This window comes from Trichosurus vulpecula, chromosome 1, assembly GCF_011100635.1.
Source record: "Trichosurus vulpecula isolate mTriVul1 chromosome 1, mTriVul1.pri, whole genome shotgun sequence".
Lineage (NCBI taxonomy): Eukaryota > Metazoa > Chordata > Mammalia > Diprotodontia > Phalangeridae > Trichosurus > Trichosurus vulpecula.
Genome location: NC_050573.1, coordinates 61,567,716 through 61,588,178, shown reverse-complemented (window position 1 = coordinate 61,588,178; position 20,463 = coordinate 61,567,716). Strand labels below are relative to the sequence as shown.

The 20,463-nt window shown below is 48.4% G+C and overlaps 1 protein-coding gene across 1 annotated transcript; it reads left to right on the top strand.

Moving 5' to 3' along the window:
• Positions 1–232: 232 nt before the first annotated feature.
• CNN2 (calponin 2) lies at positions 233–19,251 on the top strand. Its single transcript, XM_036741885.1, has 7 exons — positions 233–424; positions 11,285–11,406; positions 11,923–11,989; positions 12,235–12,372; positions 13,946–14,062; positions 15,293–15,439; positions 17,639–19,251. The coding sequence occupies exons 1-7, from the start codon at positions 362–364 to the stop codon at positions 17,909–17,911; spliced, it is 927 nt and encodes a 308-aa protein (XP_036597780.1). The 5' UTR covers positions 233–361; the 3' UTR covers positions 17,912–19,251.
• The last annotated feature ends 1,212 nt before the right edge of the window (positions 19,252–20,463 follow it).

The window sequence follows — 20,463 nt, the reverse complement described above, 5'->3', positions numbered from 1 at the left end:
TTCCGATGTCACTCCATCGGGAGGGGTTGGGGGCTTGGGGGCGGGAGTTGCACAAAGACAGAAAAAGGAGGGGTCCGGGCTAGGCGCCCCGGAGGCAGGGGGCAGAGGGGCGGCTGGGGCGCGGGTAGGGGGGTTCAGGAAGCTCCCACCCCGCAGGAATTTGAAGAGTTCGGCCCTTATAAGGGCATTTCCACTCGCGGCCAATCCGCGGCCGGGGGCGTGGCCGGGTCCCAAACTCCGAAGCCGAGAAAGAGTCCAGAGAGTGGCATCGCGTCTGTCCTGTCCCATCCAGTCCGTCCCGTCAGCTCCCGTCCACTCCAGGCCTGTCAGTCAGTCCCCTCGAGCCTGACCCGGCCACGCCATGAGCTCCACTCAGTTCAACAAGGGGCCGTCCTACGGTCTGTCGGCCGAGGTCAAGAACCGGGTGAGTGGCGGGGCAGGACCCCAGACAGGGACAGAGTAAAGAGGAGGAGGGCTTGTGGGAGAGGATGGGGGAAGCTTGGCTCTCCCTGCCGGGTTTGGGGAGTGGCGGATCTCGGAGTGACCCGGGGGGACTTTCTGGCTAATTTCTCACTCCTCTTGGCTATTCCCAGAGGAGCCTCTCCTCACCCCAAGCATCTTCTGGAGGGAGATCTGGCTTGTTATGGGCAGGACTCTAGAATCTGACCCATTTGGATCCGCAGTCTCCCTCTTCTAGGAGAGAGATTTGCAACTTCTCTAGGATCCTCTTCATTCACCCATGTATCCACGTCTAAAGTTGGGGCGCCTCTCTTGAGCATTTGTCCTTCCCCAGCTCTGTCTTCTAAGAGGAATTAGAGGAGGCTAACTCGCTGTATGACCGTGGGCAAGTCCCTTCCCCTTTGGGCCACGATTTCTGCATTCCAGTCAGTCGAATAAAGCTGGGCGAAATACTTGGTTTCTGATGTCCTTGCGGTCCAACCTTCTGGGATTCTATCGGGATCCTATCCCGAGGCTAGAGAATGGATTGGGGGGGGCGGGGAGAGGAAGACGTACGTGGATACAGGATCTGGGGGGGAAGGTTTTCATCGGATTCCTAGGGATGAGATGCTTGGTGGCTGGTGCCGCACCCTGCCCTCCTGGAGCCACCCTACAATAATTTCCGTTTGGCTCAGCTCTGTAGAAGGGTGTGTGTTTGTATTTGTGGGGGTGGGGTTAGGGGGTGTGTGAGGAGGAATTCCCCTTAGCCAAAGCCAGCACCTGCTGGCCACCTTAAGGGGGGAGGGGAGGAGAAGAAGGGATTCAAAAAGAGGAAGTGGGGGTGGGTGGAGTTAGCCACCGCTTCTTAAACAGAAGCCTCCTGCTCCTTCCCCATCTCCTCCCTGAAGTTTAAAGGGACAGGGGTGGGATGGGGTGGAGACTTGGAGGGCGTCTCAGACTCTAAACTTACCCAGAGCTTCTCACTGTGCCTTTCCCTCCTATCCTAACCTCCCCTTTCTGGGCCTCGGTTTGGGCTCTATAATTCCCAAACCTCAAATTCCACAATCCTAGACCTCCAGAAGGGAGGAGGTTATAAAATTTCAGAGCTGGGAATCCTAGAATATAGAAGTTTAGAACTAGGAGAGACCTTAGAAATCATCCATTCCAACTGCCCTCATTTTACAGGTTAGGAAACTGAGGCTAGGACTTGCACCTAAACACCTGATGAAAAAGGTGAGATTAGAACCTAGAAAAAGGTGAGATTAGAACCTAGCCCTCCTGATTCCTAGTTGATGGCTTCTTGTGGGTATCCTTTGGGGGGGAACAGAAAGGGGTGATCTTTTGATTTCCACGCTCCAAGTGTGCAAGAGCCCCAGGATCTTGGTGTCTCAAACCCCACTCTGTAAGCCACATGAATGGACACAGGTCTACATGTTGAGCTATTTGGGAACTGGGGAGAGGCATGGTGGTGGTGCACTCTGGGATTGCATCACACCCCACCTCCATGGCTAAGGTTGAGTCAGGAATGGGCATCTCAAGTGGCACCACAGAATGTGGCAACATAGTTGTTGGCAGAGCCCTGCAAGGCCCCGCATGCCAGCCCAAAGGTTGGGGGAGCCCCAACAGCCTGCTTGGACATGCCTACCCCTGCTGGCTGTCCACAGGAAACATCTAGGACCAGGCTGAACATGGTCCCACTCTCAGGCACCATAGAAACAGTCTAATTTCACTGGGCTATTTCTTCCCATTCCGAAGAGTGTGACTAATGTTGGGGAAGGGGGAAGAGGTGCCAAGCAGACCTTTCTTAGCCTCTGGAATCCAGGAAGAATATAAAGCCAGGGACTTGGGTGGGAGGGTAGATTAGGCCTGAGCAAATCACTCTTCACCTCTGGATCTTAATTTGCTCTTCTGTGAAATAAAAATGTTGTTCTCTTAAGAGAATGTCCGGTTCAGCTCTTTCAGTTCTAAGGTTCCTCCTAGCCCTGACATCTGATGTTCTAAGTTCTCTTCCAGCTTTGACATTTTATGTTCTAAGGTCCCTTCCAGCTCTGGCATTCAGTTTTATAAAGTCACTCCCAATGTTCTAAATTCTCTCTTAGCTCTGACATTCTATGTGCTTAGATCCTTTCCACCCCCGACATTCTGTGTTCTAAGATCTCTTCTGACTTGGACACCAAAGGAATCTGTGATTCTCTGATGCCTCCTTTCTTCCAATCTCTACACAGTTCCCCCCACCCTCTGACCCCAGAAGCTACATTATAATGCCCATTCTGCAGATGGGGAAACAGAAGGCATCAGGCAGGGGTCTTCCTGAGTTCTCTTTGAATGGACTTTCTGATGCCAACCTCATTTGTCTCAGGGTTCTGTGTCAACCTCTTGGGCTTTCTTGCATGACTCAGAGCCACTCCTGGAGGTGGGAAGACAGAAGACTCTGTATGGGGAACCTCCGTAATCACAGTACAAGCTAATCTGAACAAGTGGGCAATCTGGGGACACTGGCCAGGACCCAATGGGGAGAGTGACTTATTCAGTGTTCCCAGGCTGGGACAGAAAGACCCTTGGTTTTTGTTGGTGTAAGCTAGAAACTCTTCCTCTCCCTCACCCTCCACCCCCCTCCCCAAGTCATCACTTTTTCAACAACATCCACTAAAGCTTAGAATCCTGAAAATCACAAATCTGGAAGGGCACCTAGTCTAACACCTAACTGAACAACCCCCCACCCCCACCCTACAACATTCCTGACAACTTCTGCTTGGAATCTTCCAGGGATAGGGAGCTCACTTTCTACTGAGGTGACTCCATTGTTAGGTGGTTCTAATTTTTGGTTCTAAGATCCATTCCAAAACTAACTTTTTAATGTTCTAAGGTCCTTTCCACCACAGATATTCTATGTTCTAAGATCCCTTCCAACTTGGACATTTTAGGAATCTAGTTTTCCCTTATATTTTGTTAGCCTCTGGAGAGTATTTTCAGTCAGAACAGAAGTCGAAGGCTTAGCTCTGCTCCCAAATGTACGGAATCTTCTAGAAAATGATGCTAAAGATGATCCAAGCTATGGCGGAGACATGAGTTCTTAAGATGCAGCAAAACAACCTGCTTAAAACCAGCTGAACTGCTCCCACACCCTCCTTGGAGCCAAAGATGACACCAGGCCAAGTGCGCCTAGCCCTGTGCTTGGCACTATGGAGACAACAGACTTAATAAGACACGGCTTCTTGCCTTTGGGGGGAAGCTCCCCATCTAAGATGGGGGGTGGGATGAGAGCAGACTGAGACATGTTATCACTACATGAGGTGGGAGGGGATAGGTACCTTAGGATAGGGAGAAAGATAAACATGGTCTTGTATGAGGGGGGTGAGGAGGAAGAGGTTCTTTCCAGATGAGGGGGAACAGAGAAAGCTGCTGAGGGAGACCTTGAAGGACAGGAATCAGGGGGTGGGGCAGAAATAGAGGGGGAGAGGGAGTCAAAGGCACAGTGTCACAAAAGGTGTGGAGTGCCTCAAATACCAGGCTGAGGTATTTGAAGTGTGGTATAGTAGAGGATTTGGGTGGTGGACTAGGGGTACTCTCTGGCCAACAGTTAATTGGAGAATCCTTCCTACTGCATCATCTTTTCTCCAGAGGATGCTCTCTATGGTCTGTACAGGGTGTGGGGGAGTGAGGAGAGGGGGCCTGCCTTGACCTGTTCAGAACTCCTACTTAATGGCCCAGGAAGAGTCTCACTCTTAGCCCTCCAACAGAGAGAGACTTTCAGCTTCTCAAGGGGACTTCCCCAGCTTGGAAGTAGAAGCCTTTGGGTTCAAATCCCAACTCTGTCCCTGACTGGCTGTGCAACCCTAAGCAAATTGATTGACCTCTCTGAGCGTCTGGTTCCTCTGTATAAAAGAGCAGGCAGGACTCGATGAAGACTGTAAGACCTCTTCCAGCCCCAACTTCTCTTATCCTTCAACTTTCCTTGCTTGGTGATAGGGAGCCCACTGAGGCTGGTTTCAGGACTACTTGGCCTGGGAGTGGCCCTGGACTCTGGTGTCCCTGCCCACTTGGTTAGGCCCAGCCAGCCCCTCCTGAATGGCTTTGAGGGGGCCTGTCAGACTACTGGCAATAGAGTTTAAACCTCTGGGAACAGCTGCTCTTCATTTACAAAGAAAATAGCCGGCGCATTCTTGGCATTTTGTGGTGACAAAAGAATCTGTGGGCGGGTCTGATCCCAGGGAGAAAGCCTGAGGATCCTAGAGGCGATGTGGGGAGGGAGGGGGGGAGGTGGAGAAATGGATCCCAAGGAGCCAGACTGGGGCTTCGGGAGTGGGGGGGAGGGGAGGTGTCGGGTATAGGAATAGCTAGGAGCCCAGAGGAGATTGGGCCTGGTCCAGTTTCCAAACTGCCAGTCTGGGTTTCTCTTCCTTTGGGGGTCTTCAAGCAAAGGCTGGATGACCACTTGTTGGGCAAGTTGTGGAAGGGGCTAATTCAATAGATGTCTTCTGAAGTCCCTCCCAGGTGTGCAATCCTATGACACGAAGGGACAAACCCATGAGGAGGGGGAAGGGGCCCAAGGGGAGAATGTCTCAGAATGTTGGAGTGGGGTCTGTGGTTTGGAGAGGAGGAAGGGATGTTGTGTCTGGTGCCGTGGCCAGAGCTGGCCACTCCAGCTGTCTATTGTCCAAGCCCTCCCTGCCCCCACCTTCTCCAACACCCTAGAGCAAATCTTGAGCCCTCCCTCAACCTCTCCCCTTTCCTGATTCCTTTGGGGAGATGGGAGTAGAAATTATTCTCCAGCTCTGTCTACTACCTCCCTCTAAGGGATCACAACCCACTTTTGCATGTCTAGAGTGGGGCAGGATCCAGTCTTACTTCTGTGGGGTTGTCCAGAGAATGCTGGGCCTACTGCAAGCCCAGGATGGGGAGAAGTCAGTCAGCCAGTGACTCAGCTAGCCTTCATTAAGCTAGCACTCATTAAGTGGTTACTACCTGCAGGCGCTGTACTCAGCTCTGGGATACAAGGAAGGGCAAAATATATAGTCCCTGCCCTCAAGGAGCTTACTGTCTAATGGGAGAGACAAAATGCAAATAGTTATATTGGTACAAAATATATGCCGTGTAAATGGAGGACAATCCCTGAGGGAAGATACTAGAGGGAGGCATCCCTGTGGAGGGTTTGATTTGAGCAGTCCAGGACCTTAGGCATTGGTGGGGAGAAGGGAAAGCATTCTAGGGATAGAGGCTAGCCATTATAAATGCATGGAGTCAGGAAATGGATTGTATCTTGCACATAATCTTGAGGATTATGTAGCTGAATAATAAAGTACTTAGAGGGGAGTAAAGTGTGAGAAGACTGGAAAGGTAGGAAGGGGTCAGACTGGGGAGGAAGAAGGTAGGTCCAGTAATCAGTTGGTCGGTTTGGTCAATAAACATTTATTAAGCACGTACTATATGTTGTTCAGTTGTTACCCCGTTTGGGGTTTTCTTGGCAGAGATACTGAAGTGGTTTGCCACTTTTCCAGCTCATTTTACAGATGAGGAAACTGAGGCAAGCAGGGTTAAGTGACTTGCCCAGGGTCACACAGCTGCTGCGTGTCTGAGGTTGGATTTGAACTCCAGTCTTCTTGATTCCAGGCCCACTTTACCACCTTAGTGCTGGGTATACAAAAAAAGGCAAAAGACAGTCCCTGCCCTCAAGGAGCTCACAATCTAATGGGGGAAGATAGCATGTAAATAATAATATACAAACAAGCTACAGACAGGATAAAACAGGAAATACTTTGTAGAGGGAAGGCACTCAAATTAAGAGGGATTGGGAAAAGGCTTCCTGTAGAAGGTAGGGTTTTAGTTGGGACTTGAAGGAAGCCAGGAAGCCGAGATGAAGAGGGAGAAAATTCCAGGCACAGGCGAGAACCAGTGAAAATGCCCAGAGCCCAGATGGAGGGTCTTGTTTGAAGAACAGCCAGGAGGCCAGTGTCACTTGATTGAAGAGTGTATAGAAGGATGTAAGGTGTAAGAAGACTAGAAAATGGGGGGAGGGACAGGGGAGTTAGGTGATCAAGGGCTTTAAACACCAGATTTTGTGTTTGAGTCTTCTTTTTTTGTAAATAGTATTTTATTTTTTCCAAAGATATTTTTCAACACATTTTTTAATAAAATTTTGAGTTCCAAATTTTTCTCCCTTCTTCCTCATTCCCCTTCCCCAAGACAGCTCAAGCAATCTGATGGAGGTTATACATGTGCAATCATGTTAAACATATTTCCCCATTTGTCATGTTGTGAAAGAAGAATCAGAGCAAAAGGGGAAAATCATGAGAAAGAAAAAACAAAACAAAACAAATAGTCTGCTTCGATCCACATTCAGACTCCACAGTTCTTTCTCTAGATGTGGAGAGCACTTTCCATAATGAGTCTTTTGCAATTGTCTTGGATCTTTGCATTGCTGAGAAGAGATAAGTCTATCAAAGTTGATCATCGCACAATACTGCTGTTACTGTGTACAGTGTTCTCCTGGTTCTGCTCACTTCACTCAGCATCAGTTCATGCAAGTCTTTCCACGTTTTTCTGAAATCTGCCTGCTCGTCATTTCTTATAGCACAATAATATTCCATTACATTCCTATACCACAACTTGTTCAGTCATTCCCCAACTGATGTGACATCCCCTCAATTTCTAATTCTTTGCCACCACCAAAAGAGCTGATATAAGTATTTTTGTACATGTGGGTCCTTTTCCCATTTTTATGACCCCTTTGGTTCACAGACCTAGAGGTGGTATTGCTGGGTCAAAGGGTATGCACACTTTTATAGCCTCTTGGGCATAGTTACAAATTGTTCTCCAGAATGGTTGAATCAGTTCACAACTACACCAATGATGCATTAGTGTCCCAATTTTCCCACATCTTCTCCAACATTTATCATTTTCCTTTTCTATCATATTAGCCAATCTGATAGGTGTGAGGTGTGTATTCAATTTTGTATTTGATTCTGAAGGTGATTGGGAACTACTGGATTTTATTGAGTAGTGGGGTGAGCTGGTCCAACCTTTAGGAAGTCACTTTGGTTTCTGAATGGAGGATGGATGCAGTGGGGAGAGACTTGAGGCAGGCCAAAGTGCCCAAAGCCTATTGCAGTGATCCAGGTATGGGGTGGTAAGGGTCTGCACTGGAGAGGAGCACTATCAGAGGAGAAAAGGGAGTCAATATGATTTAATGGAAAGGTTATTGAACTCAGAGTGAGAGGTGACCTGGGTTTGAATTCCACCTCTGAGCTGAAAAGAGATCTTAGAGGCCTCCTAATCCAACCCCCTTGATTTTATAGCTGAGCAATTGAGAAATACCTATTCCCGGTGAGACCAAGGAGAGACGCTGAACTGGAAATGGAACTAAGATATTGTCTAGGCCAATCTCTCCATTTTACAGAGGGAGACATTGCTGAGGCCCAGAGAGAAGAAGCTCTTCTTGAATCACACTGAGTTAGTTGCTGAGCCAGGGCTCCAGTCCAGGACTCTTGACCCAGCTTGTATTGCCTTTGTAGATGCAGGTGAATAGAGTGCTGGGCCTATCATCGGGAAGATATATCTGATCCAATATTACCTCAGATACCATGCTAGCCTTAGAGGAGGGAATTCAAAAGTCTCCTGGTCCAACTGATAACTTTTTCAGGTGAGGAAACGAAGGCTTGGAAGACTTAGATCACTTGCTCAAGGTTGTGCAGGTGATAAATAATCGCTAACATTTATATAGCACCTACTGTATACTAGGCAATATTCTAAGGGCTTTATAATTATCTCATTTGGTCCTCACAGAGCTGTTGCTGTGGTTCCCATTTTACCGATGGCAGGATTCAAAAGATTCCAAGTCCATTATTCTTTTCTCTACCCTGTCATGCCTCTGCCATGCTTCCCGCCGCCCCAGGGTTAGTGGCATCTGTGTACCTAGGCCCCCTCCCTCTGTGCCATCTGAGCTTCACAGACCTGGGGGTATCAGGTAGATCCTGGAACCTAGATGGCTTTTGTATCGCTGGGCTTGAGGCAGCTTCAGGCCTAAGTCTAGCTTTCTTAGCGTTTTTTGTGTGGGGATCAGGAAGTGGGGCCCATTTCGGGGGCACTGCCTCCTCCCCTGCTCCTTCAGGGCCCCTACCCCCACCCTCCAGTCTCAGAAGCTGCTTTCTCCCCACGGCCAGGCACGTCCCTGTGCACTCATGTAATCTCCGGAGTGGATTGCTTTGCCCATGGGCCAGCCAAGGCTTCCCCATGGTGTGTTGGAATATGTGGGAGGAGTGAGAGTCTGGAGACTCAGGTACAAGTCTCTACCTAGGGCTGGCAATTATTGGATCCCGTTCCCTTGTCTCCAGTTGGGAGGCACTAGGGCAGCCGTGCGGCACACCCCACACTCGGAAGGGGTCCCCAGGCCAATGCAGCACCCAACACCATGACTGGTGTCAGCATAGCAAGGCCTACAGGGCTTGAAACCCAAGGCCAGAGAGGTTAAATTACCCAGCATCCCACAGGTAGTAGGGATCGAAAGCCCGATCTAGCTCCAGGCTGGACAGGTGGAGGATCATTATTCTGCTTGGACTCAGCACTCCAGAAATCCATCTTGAGAAGTGGGTGGGAGTTTCAGACAGGCAGATTTTGACTCTTAGGAAGGAAAGTTTTCCTAACAGTGTCGGAATGGAATGCCTCTCAAGGTAGAGAGTTTCCTGTTGTTGGGGGTATTCAAGTAGGTACTGAATGATCACTTGTGCAGGATGTTATAAAGAAAGTTTCTGTTTCATTCGATTCAACAAGCTTTTTTTTTTTTCCAAGCTGTGGCTCCACACTGGGCACTTTACTAGGCACTGGACATACAAAAACAAAAACTCACCTTTTCCCCCCCTTTCTTTGTATCCTCAGCACTTAGTACAGTGCCTCAACCATAGAGATTGAGTAAGTGGCTGACTATGTTTTACTCTTTGGGTGTACTAGTAAGAGCTGGGAGGTCCCTTCCAGCTTTGCGAGTCCGTGGGTCTAGACTCTGATGCTCTTCCCACTCAGCTGCCTCTCCCTCTTTCTCTTCTACTACTAATCAGCTTTGTGGCCTTGATCAAATCGCTTCCCCCCATTTGCTCCTCTGAGCCTTGATTTTCTCATTCTTAAAATGGGCAGCATAATCCCATCCTTGCCCTCTCCACAGTCCTGTCCTGAGTGGTTGAATGAGAGAGAAAGAACATATACAGAAGTGGTCACCAAGTCTGAAAGGACTTTGTAAAGAGCTGAGAAGTGCAGGCGTCCAAAGAATCGTTATGAGTATTCGTTGCTCTGAGGTCACGAGATGCAGAGCCAGAGGGGAACTTCGGGGTCATCTCATCCGCCCCACCCCCACCCGCATTGCACTGATGAGGAAGTTGAGGCCCAGGGGGGAAGTGACTTGGCCCACATCACTCAGAGAATAATGGCAGAACTGCTGTTTGCCCCACATCTCCTGACCCCAGGTGATCAGGCAGCCTGCTCTTTCTCCAAGCAAACTGGAAAACAAATAAAAGCTCTGACCTTGACTCCACCTGCGCAACATCTCTCCCTTCCATCTCTCCCTGTGTCCCACCCACACAACCATCACCCTCACTTGGAGTTTGACCATCTGTCCTCAAGGGTACCAGAAAAGCTTCCCAACTGGTCTTCCTCTTTTCAGCCTTTCCTGTTAATAATCCACCCTCTCTACAGATGCCAAAATGATCTTCCTAAGCCACGTTAACTCCCCTACTCAAAAACTTTCAATGGCTCCCTATGGTTACCTCTGGAAGAAACTACAGACCCCCAGCCTGGGATTTACAGCCCTCTAGGACCTGGCTGCTGTCTCCCTTTTTGACTTATTCCGTACTACTGCCCTTCCACGTCTCTATATTGCAGCCCAATTGAACTACTAACGACACCCCCAAACTCTGCACTTCTGGCCTCCATGCATTAGCACCAGTTTGTCCCCCATATCAAGGGGAACGTGCTCTCTCTCCCCACCTGCCCATCTTTGAGTCCTTGTCTCCAGGCAAGCCTCGACTCAGGGGCCGCCTCCTTTGGGAAGCCCTCTTCCCTTTCTCCTTCTCCCGGTTTCTCTTCTGTAATGAGACAACTGGCCAACGAGGGCTGAAGGGGGGAGCTGCATTGGACTAATCTGCGTCCTTATATAAGATCATAAATTTAAAGCAGGAGCAGACCTCAGACCCCTCATTTGAAGTTTGAGGAAATGTGGACCCAGGGAGATTAAGGAGCTTGTCCAAAGTGACCAGGTAGTAAGTGGTAAAGCTGGGGCCCTCCGGATCCAGCCTCCTTTCCACTTATGCCTCTTATGTTGTTTGGGCCCAGTGGAACATGAGTTTAGCACAGTGCCTGGCACACAGTAGGCACTTAATAAATGTTTGTTGAATTCAACGGAAAGATTTAGTATTAGAAATCCTCTAATCTGGACCTCTCATTTTACATAGGAGACTTTTAGTACATTGTTCTGGGTGATGAGGGCGAGGAAGGGGGGGAAGTATGTGACAGAGACAGAATTTGAACCTGGATCCTTCGACTCTAAATTCAGTACTCTTTCCATTAATCAAGGTCATTACTAGTCTGGTGGAGATATTTGGAGCCAGAGCAGGAATGACTTGGTGTTAATAGGAACATAGAATGTAGAACCTTATAGTTCTTATAGTCCCTTATAGGACTTCATAGGTCATGGAATCCAACCCCTTCATTTTACAAACGGGGAAATTGAGACCCTAAATGGTTGGGACTCACCTGAGCCTCCTGCCAAGGGTGGGCCAGGGAATCTCAAGCTCCCAGCCTAATTTTCCCCATGCTCTGGGGCCAGGTATAGTCCTAACAGTATGGCCTGGGCTTTTCTCCTTAGCTCCAGTCCAAGTATGACCCCCAGATGGAAGGTGAGCTGAGGGGCTGGATCGAGGGTCTCACAGAACTCAGCATTGGACCAGACTTTCAGAAGGGACTCAAAGATGGTGTCATCCTATGCACGTGAGTAAGCGCACTGGGGCTGGGGCATGGGAGGGATTTGGGGAGGATCCCCATCCTATCCCAGGTGATAGGGTGCCTTGGAGAGGGGTCTGCAACTCGAGCTCTTGTCTGCTTCTGACCTAGAATTTTTAGACCCATCAGACCTAGAACAACATCAGAATTATAGAAACCTCAGAGCTGGAAGGAACTTTGGAGCAGAGAAGAGAAAACGTCAGAGCTGGGAGGGCTGTTAGAACACAAACTGTCACAGATAGGAGGGCCCTTAGTACACAGAATGTCAGAGTTAGGAGGGACCTTGAAACAAAAGATGTCAGAGCTGGGAGGGCCCTTAGAACACAGGATGTCAGAGCTGGGAGGGACCTTAGAACACAGAATGTCAGAGCTGGGAGGAACCTTAGAGCACAGGATGTCAGAGCTGGGAGGGACCTTAGATAATGTTAGTGCCTCTTGAGATAGGCACTAATACCATCACTATTCCTCCTTCCCTTTTGCCCCTCCCCGGTACTATCCCTCCAGTCTCATGAACAAACTGCAGCCTGGCTCCGTGCCCAAGATTAATCGCTCACAACAGAACTGGCATCAGGTGAGATGGTCCTGGGGCACACCCGGGGGAAGAGAGGGTCTAGTAACCCAGTCACTGGTCCTGACACTCCCCTCCCCCACTCCAATGAAGGGTCTGCCAGGCCCCTACCTTAGCACCTAGTGTGCCACTGCAGAAGGGCAGAGAATTGGAGAGGGGAAGGGGCAGGCCCAAACGCTCAGAGGGGATGCCCCGGAACTCTTATCAGTTCTGTTTCTTATCTTCTGCCTCTTCCCCTTCCTGATCAGCTGGAGAATCTCTCCAATTTCATCAAGGCCATGGTCAACTATGGCATGAATCCTGTGGATCTCTTTGAAGCCAATGACCTCTTTGAAAGTGGGAATATGACCCAGGTGCAAGTGTCACTTCTGGCCCTGGCTGGCAAGGTAAGACACCCCTCCAGGGAAGCACACATCTGGGTCTGAATGGGTTCTGTCTTTGTTCCCTGCTCAAGAAAATGGGGACCCTGGAAGGCTGGAAAGGAAAGAGGACAAGTGACAAAAAGTCCAGAACTGGGGAAAACTGTTGGCTGTGGGTCCGTATCTGCCACCAACTTGCTGTGTGACCTTGGATAATTTATTTCATCCCTCTGGGTCTCAATAATTTAATTACTTACTATCTACGGATACTCTACTTTCATCCTATCTTCCCAATTGGATTGTAAATGCTTTGGAGTCTCAGACTTTGTCTTGTTCTAATGTCAGTTTCTCTCTCAGCACCTAGGACAGGGCGTTATAATATGTAATATATAATGCTGTATAATATAATATATAATAATGCCAGTTTCTCCCTTACTGTCCCTAGGACACACAGAAGGTATAATTTTATTGAATTGAATTAAGTTGAAGGAAATCGACGTCATTGAATTAGGTGGTCTTAAAAAAATGTCTCGATTCATTTTTAAAATTTTGAGCTCCAAATTCTCTCCCTCCTTCCAGCGCCTCTTCCACCCATTGAGAAGGCAAGCAATATGAGACCCATTATACATGGGAAGTCATGCAAAATATATTTCTATGTTAGCCATGTTGCCAAAAAGTAAGAAAAATAAAGTGAAAGAATCTTTCAGGAACGTTCCAACGCTAGAATTCTGTGTTCTGTGTTTTAAGTCCTCTCCCACCTCCAACATTTCTCTTTTCTAAGGTCCCTCCTAGCTCTGTTCTAAGGGTCCACTTAACTCCGACATTCTAAGGACCCTTAGAATAGAGATCTTGAAGGAGCCTTAGAACACAGAATACAGAATGTCGGAACTGAGAGGGGTCTTAGAACATAGAACATCTATGGGCCCTCCCAGCTCTGACATTCTGTATCTTGTGTTCTAAGGTTCCTTCCGTTATCTGATGTTAGATGGATAGATAGAATATATGTATATTTACTGTACCTATACATATATAATATAATCTATCTATATAAACATATATAATATATAGTGTATATATATTTAGTAAATAGTATTTTATTTTTTCCAATTACATGTAAAGATAGTTTTTAACATTCATTTTTATAAGATTTTGAGTTCCAAATTTTTCTCTCTCCTTCCCTTCCCTTCCCCCTCCCCAAGACAGCACACAATCTGATAAAAGATACATAGACATTCTATCTTCTCAAGGCCCTCCCAAGTGTGATGCTCTACACCGAGGTCCTTCCAGCTCTGACATTCAGCGCCCCATGTTCTAAGATCCATCTTGATGTTGATATTGCATGCCCTAAAGTTCTTTCACCTCTAATATTCTGTGTTCCAAAGCCTTTCCTAGCTCTACCATGCTGTGTTCTAGGATTAGAAGGTAGAATGTTGAAGGAGGAAGAGGAGGCTCCCAACACTTGGTCCCCTTCCTACTTTTATTGAGCTGAGAACAGGAGATGGAGGTGGCAGAGCAGGATTGTTATGAGTTTTCAGGGGCTCCATTTCTCCTAATCACCTTTTCCTAATCCCTCTTCTTCATCTCTGTTCCTCCTGGACAGGCCAAGACAAAAGGGCTCCAGAGTGGCGTGGACATTGGGGTCAAGTACTCGGAGAAGCAAGAGCGAAACTTTGATGATGCCAAGTTGAAGGCTGGGCAATGTGTTATTGGCCTCCAGGTATGAGACAGGGCTAGCCTGAAGCACCTTCACTCTGGATGCCTCTCACTGGGGTGGGGCTCCTAGGCCTGAGAGAAGGGCTTGGGGAATGTTGTCCAAGTCTCCCCAATCTGGCACGCCCTCTCTCAATCTTGGAGGGAGCAAGTCTTGGGGACATGGGCCCGGGGATCCAGACTGCATTGGGCCTGGTTGCTCAGCTCTGCTTGTCCTGAACAGAGACATCACCAATCTGTAGATAGCCCAAAGGCCCTGTTTCCTTCCTCACTCCTTGGTCTTGTAAACTTCAGTCTGATCTGTAATCCTTAGGAGCCTTGGTGGATTTGAAGGGTCCAAAGAAAGCCACCCTTCTCCCCCACTCCCACTTCCACATCTCACCCACAAGCACCTGAAATTCCACGAATTCAGATTTCTTTGAGTTCAGGATTGCCCCCTGAAAATTCAAATTTCCCTTTGAGAGAAATAATATGTGAAGGGAAGGAGTTTATCAGAAATGTTCCTTCCCAGTAACAGGAGGTAAGGAAGTATGGTTCCTGGGAGTCCTGAGGATGAGAGTACAAAGGATAGAGAAAGGGGAAGTGAAGCTGGGAAATATTCAGAAGAGTAAAGAGGATGCTTCACAGGGAGAGATGGGAGTAATATCCCAAGGGGAAAAGGGGGAAGTATTCTGGGGGAACGTGAAGTGGGGAGCTCCCTAGGGTGAGGTTAGTTGGTACCCAGGGGGAGATTAGGTTGGGAGATTTTCAGTGGAAAGTACAATGACATTGTTGAGTGAGTGTGTGTGTGAGAGAGAGGGAGGGGGAAAGAAAGAGGGAGAGAGAGAGAGAAAGAGAGAGACAGAGAGAGAGAGAGAGACAGAGAGAGAGAGAGAGAGGAGGAGGAGGAGGAGGAGTAGGAGGAGGGGAGGGGAAAGGAGAAGAGAGAAGGGGGGAGGGGAGAAGAGAAGAGGGAAGGAGAGGACAGGAGAGGATGCACAGGGGGATGCTGAACGTGCTGCTCAGGAGACATACCTGGATGACTTCCCCATTTTGCTCTGGCCAGACCACATCTGAGAGTCAGATACCTTGCCTCTCCTGGGAATTCTACCCAAATAGGAAACCCATAGAAGGCACAGGGGTTAAGCAGGGCTCTTGTGTGGGATTCAAGCTCTCAGGGCCTCAGCCAAGAGCCTGAACCTTAGTTTCCGGGCAGCAGATGATGGACCCCAATGATCCTACTTCCTTCTGATCACAGATGGGCACCAATAAATGTGCCAGCCAGTCAGGCATGACAGCTTATGGTACCCGGAGACACCTGTATGACCCTAAGAACCAGATTCTGGCCCCTATGGACCACTCAACTATCAGCCTGCAGATGGGGACCAACAAGTGTGCCAGTCAGGTGAGTGGGAACATCTAGGGCTCTGAAATGAGAGAGAGGACCACTATAGGTAGGGCTGTACAGTGGTGAGGGCACTGGTAGCTGGAAGCCCCAGGTTCTAGGATAGGCTCTCTGGACTTTAGAAGAAACACTGTGGAGTGCAAAGAACCCTGACTTTGGGGTCTCAACTGTGACTTTGACTCACTTACAACTTGGGTTGTAAATGAAGGTGGATGCTGGTCTTGGAGATGGCCATGAGATCGTAGCAAGAGTTGGATTTAAAGTCAGAGGTCCTAGTTCTACCCTTTATTTACTTACTATGGGGCTTTCAGCAAGCCCCTCCCCCTCTCTGTGCCTCAGTTTTCTCATCTGTACAATAAAGGGGTCAGACTAGAGAGTCTCTTCCAGCCCTGACATTCTGTGACCAAAAGAATTCTTCTCCTCCATTGGAGCATTCTGGCCTTGGGTCTGAATTCATGACAGGGGAGCCAGCACTGGAGCCCCAGGCTCCCCAAATGGCTCCTGTCCCTTTAAGAAAGGATGAAGGTGAGGGTGGGAATAAAGTCGAGTTCTTTAAGCCTGCCGGGCTGGTTAGAGCTGCTTCTCTGATGCCAGCCACTCCCTCCAGCTCCTGTTTCCCGACATGGGAGGTAGGGTTCGCTCCACCCCAAACAGGTCACTGAGCAAAGCATGCAGGGGCTCACTCAGACAGGCAGAACTGAAGCCCACGGCCACGAGGTCTGAGGGTGAGCCCCGCCTCTGTCACTGTCTCACCTGGGCCTTAACTCTCACATCTGGAAAATGGGCATGCTAATAACTTGCACCACTGCTGACCTCACAGGGCATTGTTTGGAAGTGCCAATGAGATAATGAAAGCAATAACTCATGAAGTTCTATATTCGTATCAGCTTATTATCAACCCCTAGAATGTCAGAGCTGCGAATATCCTTGGAATAAATGGTGTCAGGGCTTGGAGGACTTAGAACCCAGGATGTCAGAGCTGGGAGGGCCCTTAGAACCCAGGATGTCAGGACTGAGAGGACCCTTAGAACCCAGGATGTCAGGGCTGTGAGAGACCTTAGAACACAAAATATAGAATATCAGAACTGGAATAGGTCTTAGAACATAGCATTTTCACACTAGGAGAGTCTGTAAAACCTAGAACATAGGATGTTACAGCAGGAATAGTAATAGCTAGTATTTATTTAGCTAATTAATGATAATTAATAATTTAGCTAATCGTTAATATTTATGACATATATCATCTCATTTGATCCTCACAACAATCTGTGAGGTAAGTACTAGCATTATACTAATCTCACAGATGAGGAAACTGAGAAGGTTCAATGACTTACCCAGGGTCACGCAGTTAGTGTCAAAGGCAGGATTGGAACTGGGGTCTTCCTCCCTGCAAGCCTAGTGCCCCAGCTACTGCACCACCTAAGGAAGGGCCTTAGAACCCAGAATTTCCAATGCGCGAACACAGAATATCAGAGCTGCGTCAGGGGGAAGGAGAGGGGAGCCTTGGAACACAAAGGGTCAGATGGGGGAGGGACCTCAGTTAATAAACCAGTCAGTCAATAAGCATTTATTAATTGCTTATACTGTGCTAAGTGACTGGGATACAAAGAAAGGCCAAAAAAAAAGTCCCTCCCCTCAGAGTGCTTACGTTCTAATGGAGGAGTTATGTAAATAATTGTATGTTCAAGATATTAGAAGATCAGGTAGAAGGCAGTCTCAGTGGGAGAGGTACTAGTGGGGGTGGGGGTAAAGACGGGGGCCAAAAAGATGGGTCAGAGAAAGGCTCCCTACAGAAGATAAGACTTGAGGTGAATCTTGAAAGAAGCCAGGAGAATGAAGAGCCCGAAGGGAGAGGAGAGAAAGCACACCAGGCAGGGGGCACAGCCTGTACAAGTGCATGGAGAGAGGAGTGGGTATGTCCTGTGCGAGGAGCTGCAGGGAGGCCGGTATTACTGGATATAGCTGGAAAGTGAAGTAAAGCCTGGAAAGGTAGGAAGGAGCTGGATCAGGAGGAGCCACAGTGAGTCAATGATGGAGTTAGGACCAGGACCTGGGCCTCCGGCATCCCGCCTGACTCAGCACTCCCCACAGATGGAGTGTGCTGGCTGGGGGCTGGGCTGGAGAGGGACTGGATAGATAAGGACCTGGGGGAGTCCCAGGATGGCAGAGCCTGAATTCCTTTCCCCGTCCTCCTTCCAGGTTGGCATGACAGCCCCAGGCACCAGGCGGCACATCTACGACACGAAGATGGGCACAGACAAGTGTGACAACACTTCCATGTCTCTGCAGATGGGTTATACCCAGGGTGCCAACCAAAGTGGGCAGGTGTTTGGGCTGGGGCGACAGATCTATGATCCCAAATACTGTCCCCAAGGTCCTACTGGAGATGGGCCAGGGGTGGGCCCAGGTGACAGCCCTAGCTCTGTGGAGCCACCTGAGTACCACTATTACCGAGAAGAGGAAGGGTATTGAGACCAAGGTCCCCTCCCAACCTCCTCCACTCCCCTCCCTTATCCTCCCCCTTTTCCTTATCATTACCCCCTCATGTTCTCTGATTTTTGTCATGCTGGGGGAGTTTTGTTCCTGTCTGAGCTCTCTCTTTGACCTACCCTGTGGCCTCGGGCAAGTCTCTTCCCATCTCTGGGCCTCAGTTTCTCTATCTGTCAGATGAGGGGGCCAGGACTGGTTGCCTAAGGTCTCCCCCCCCCAGCACTGATGTCGTATGGTTCTGTGTATTTGAGTGTCTCATCTCCTGAGCAGAGAAGACTGGAGAGAGCCGAAGGCTTCTCAATAGGGGTGTGTATGGGGTTGGGGAATTGTGAAGTAGGAATGCTTCTCATCCCCTCCCATCCACACCCTTGCCCTGGACCAGACCTCGCCCATCTCTCCATCTCTCCTTCACCCCCTTTGGTTTGGGCCTGGGCCCTGGAGATGAAGGTCTGGGGGGAGGAGGAGGAAAACAGGGCCACTAGAGGGTTTCCTGTCAACGGTGAGCTTCCTTCTTCCTGCTTATGAGGTTGGCTGGTGGTTTCCTCACCTCCTCACAAAAGATGCTGAAAAATAATATTCTTCTGGGAGGGGGAGGGGCAAGAAAGGCAGCTTCCTTTCTTTCTCCTCCACTTATGCCTTTTTCCACAGAAGCACGGGGGGACCCCTTCCAGGTGAGCTCCAGTCTCCCCTTCAGCCTAAAGCCTCCTTAAACCAGTAAGGGACCAGAGTCTGGTTTTAACTTAATGCAAAAAGAAAGACTCCATACAAAAGAAGCTACTTTGTATTTCTAAAGGTGGAAGCCAGCAGCTCCAACCCTCTCTGTCAGAGTCCCATCACAGCCCAGGGACTGACTCTCCTGGGCCCCTTCACCTTCCCCACCCTACCCCACCGCACCTGGCAAAGCCCTTTTTTCAGACTGGATCAGCTGACTTCCTTTTTGAACACTGCACAGTGGCCTTGGTGGGCTGGGCCAGGTCAGCCTTAGTTAGGGGGCTTTCCTGGGAGTCATCTCATCAGCCCTTGGGGCCTGGGAGAAGGACCTGGAAATAATGTGAAATGGTGATGTGGGAACACAGGCAATAAACACATTCTTTGTTTAAGAAATGAAGATGAAGGTCATGTCTGATGCTCAGAGTCTGGGCAAGATATGAACTGGGAGGGCCTGGGGAGTCATGACCAGTGGATACTGCTGGGCACATGGTGGGGTTAAAGGTCTGCTCTGGGACTGAGTGGGTGTCCTGGTGAGCACCGGGGCTCCCTTTGCCTGTTCCCTGTAGTTCATTTATTCAGCAAACATTTATTAAACACCTGCTGGAAACAGAGCTCATTCGTACTCACTGGGAGATAAACTCTGATCAGTGGATCAGCAATCACCTATTATGTGCCAAGTGCTGGGGATACAAGTACAATGAATGAGACAGTCTTCACTCTCAAGCCTATAAACATGTATTATAGCATAAATAAAGTTAACAAATACCCATTTATATTTTACACACACACACACACACACACAATCACTAAATTCCCTACCAAGGAAGGCTTCATATACAAGGTGGTACCTGAGCTGCATCTTAAAGAAGCAGAGGTGAGGAGGGAGGGCATTCCAGGCAGGGGAGAGAGAAGGGCAGCTTAGCTGGACTGCAGAGTCGGGGAGGGGCATTTATGTCCAGTGAAGTTGGAAAGATAGACTGGGGTCAGGCTGTGAGGGGCTTTATTTTTTTTAATATTATTTTACTTTTTTCAATTATATGTAAAGACAATTTTTAGCATTCATTTTTACAAAATTTTGAGTTCCAAATTTTTCTCCCTCCCTCCCCTCCCCTCTTCCTAAAACAGTAAGCAATTTGATATAGGTTATATATGTGTAATCATGTAAAACATATTTCCATATTTGTCAAGTGTAAAAGAAGAAAGAGACCAAAAGGAAACACACACACACACACACACACACAAATAAAATGAAAATAATATACTTTGATCTGCATTCAGACTCCATAGTTCTTCCTCTGGATGTGGATAGCATTTTCCATCATGAGACCTTTGGAATTACCTTAGCTCGCTGTATTGCTGAAAAGAACTAAGCCACTCATAGTTGATCATCATACAATGTGGCTGTTACTGTGTATAGTGTTTTCCAGGTTCTGCTCATTTCACTCAGCATCAGTTCATATATGTCTTCCCAGGTTTTTCCGAAGTCTGCCTGTTCATCATTTCTTATTGCACAGTAGTATTCCATTACATTCATGTACCACAGCTTGTTCAGCCATTCCCCAACTGATGGGCATCCCCTCAATTAACAATTTTTTGCCACCACAAAAAGACTTGCTATAAATATTTAATTCTTATCTAATAAATATAAATATTAAATGCCAAACAGAGAAGCATATTTGAATCTAGAGGCAATGGGGACCATGAAGTTGGTTAAATAGGGGGGTCACATGGTCAAATTACTTTGGCAGGACTGTGCAGGACAGACTAAAGTGGGAAGAGATATGAGGCCAGGACCATTGAAGAAGTTGTTGCAATAATGCAGG

Coding starts and splice junctions, on each gene's coding strand:
- CNN2 (XM_036741885.1), top strand. CDS start 362: ATGAGCTCCACTCAGTTCAACAAGGGGCCGTCCTACGGTCTGTCGGCC. Junction 12,373..13,945: donor TTCTGGCCCTGGCTGGCAAG/GTAAGACACCCC, acceptor CCTCCTGGACAG/GCCAAGACAAAAGGGCTCCA. Junction 14,063..15,292: donor AATGTGTTATTGGCCTCCAG/GTATGAGACAGG, acceptor TTCTGATCACAG/ATGGGCACCAATAAATGTGC.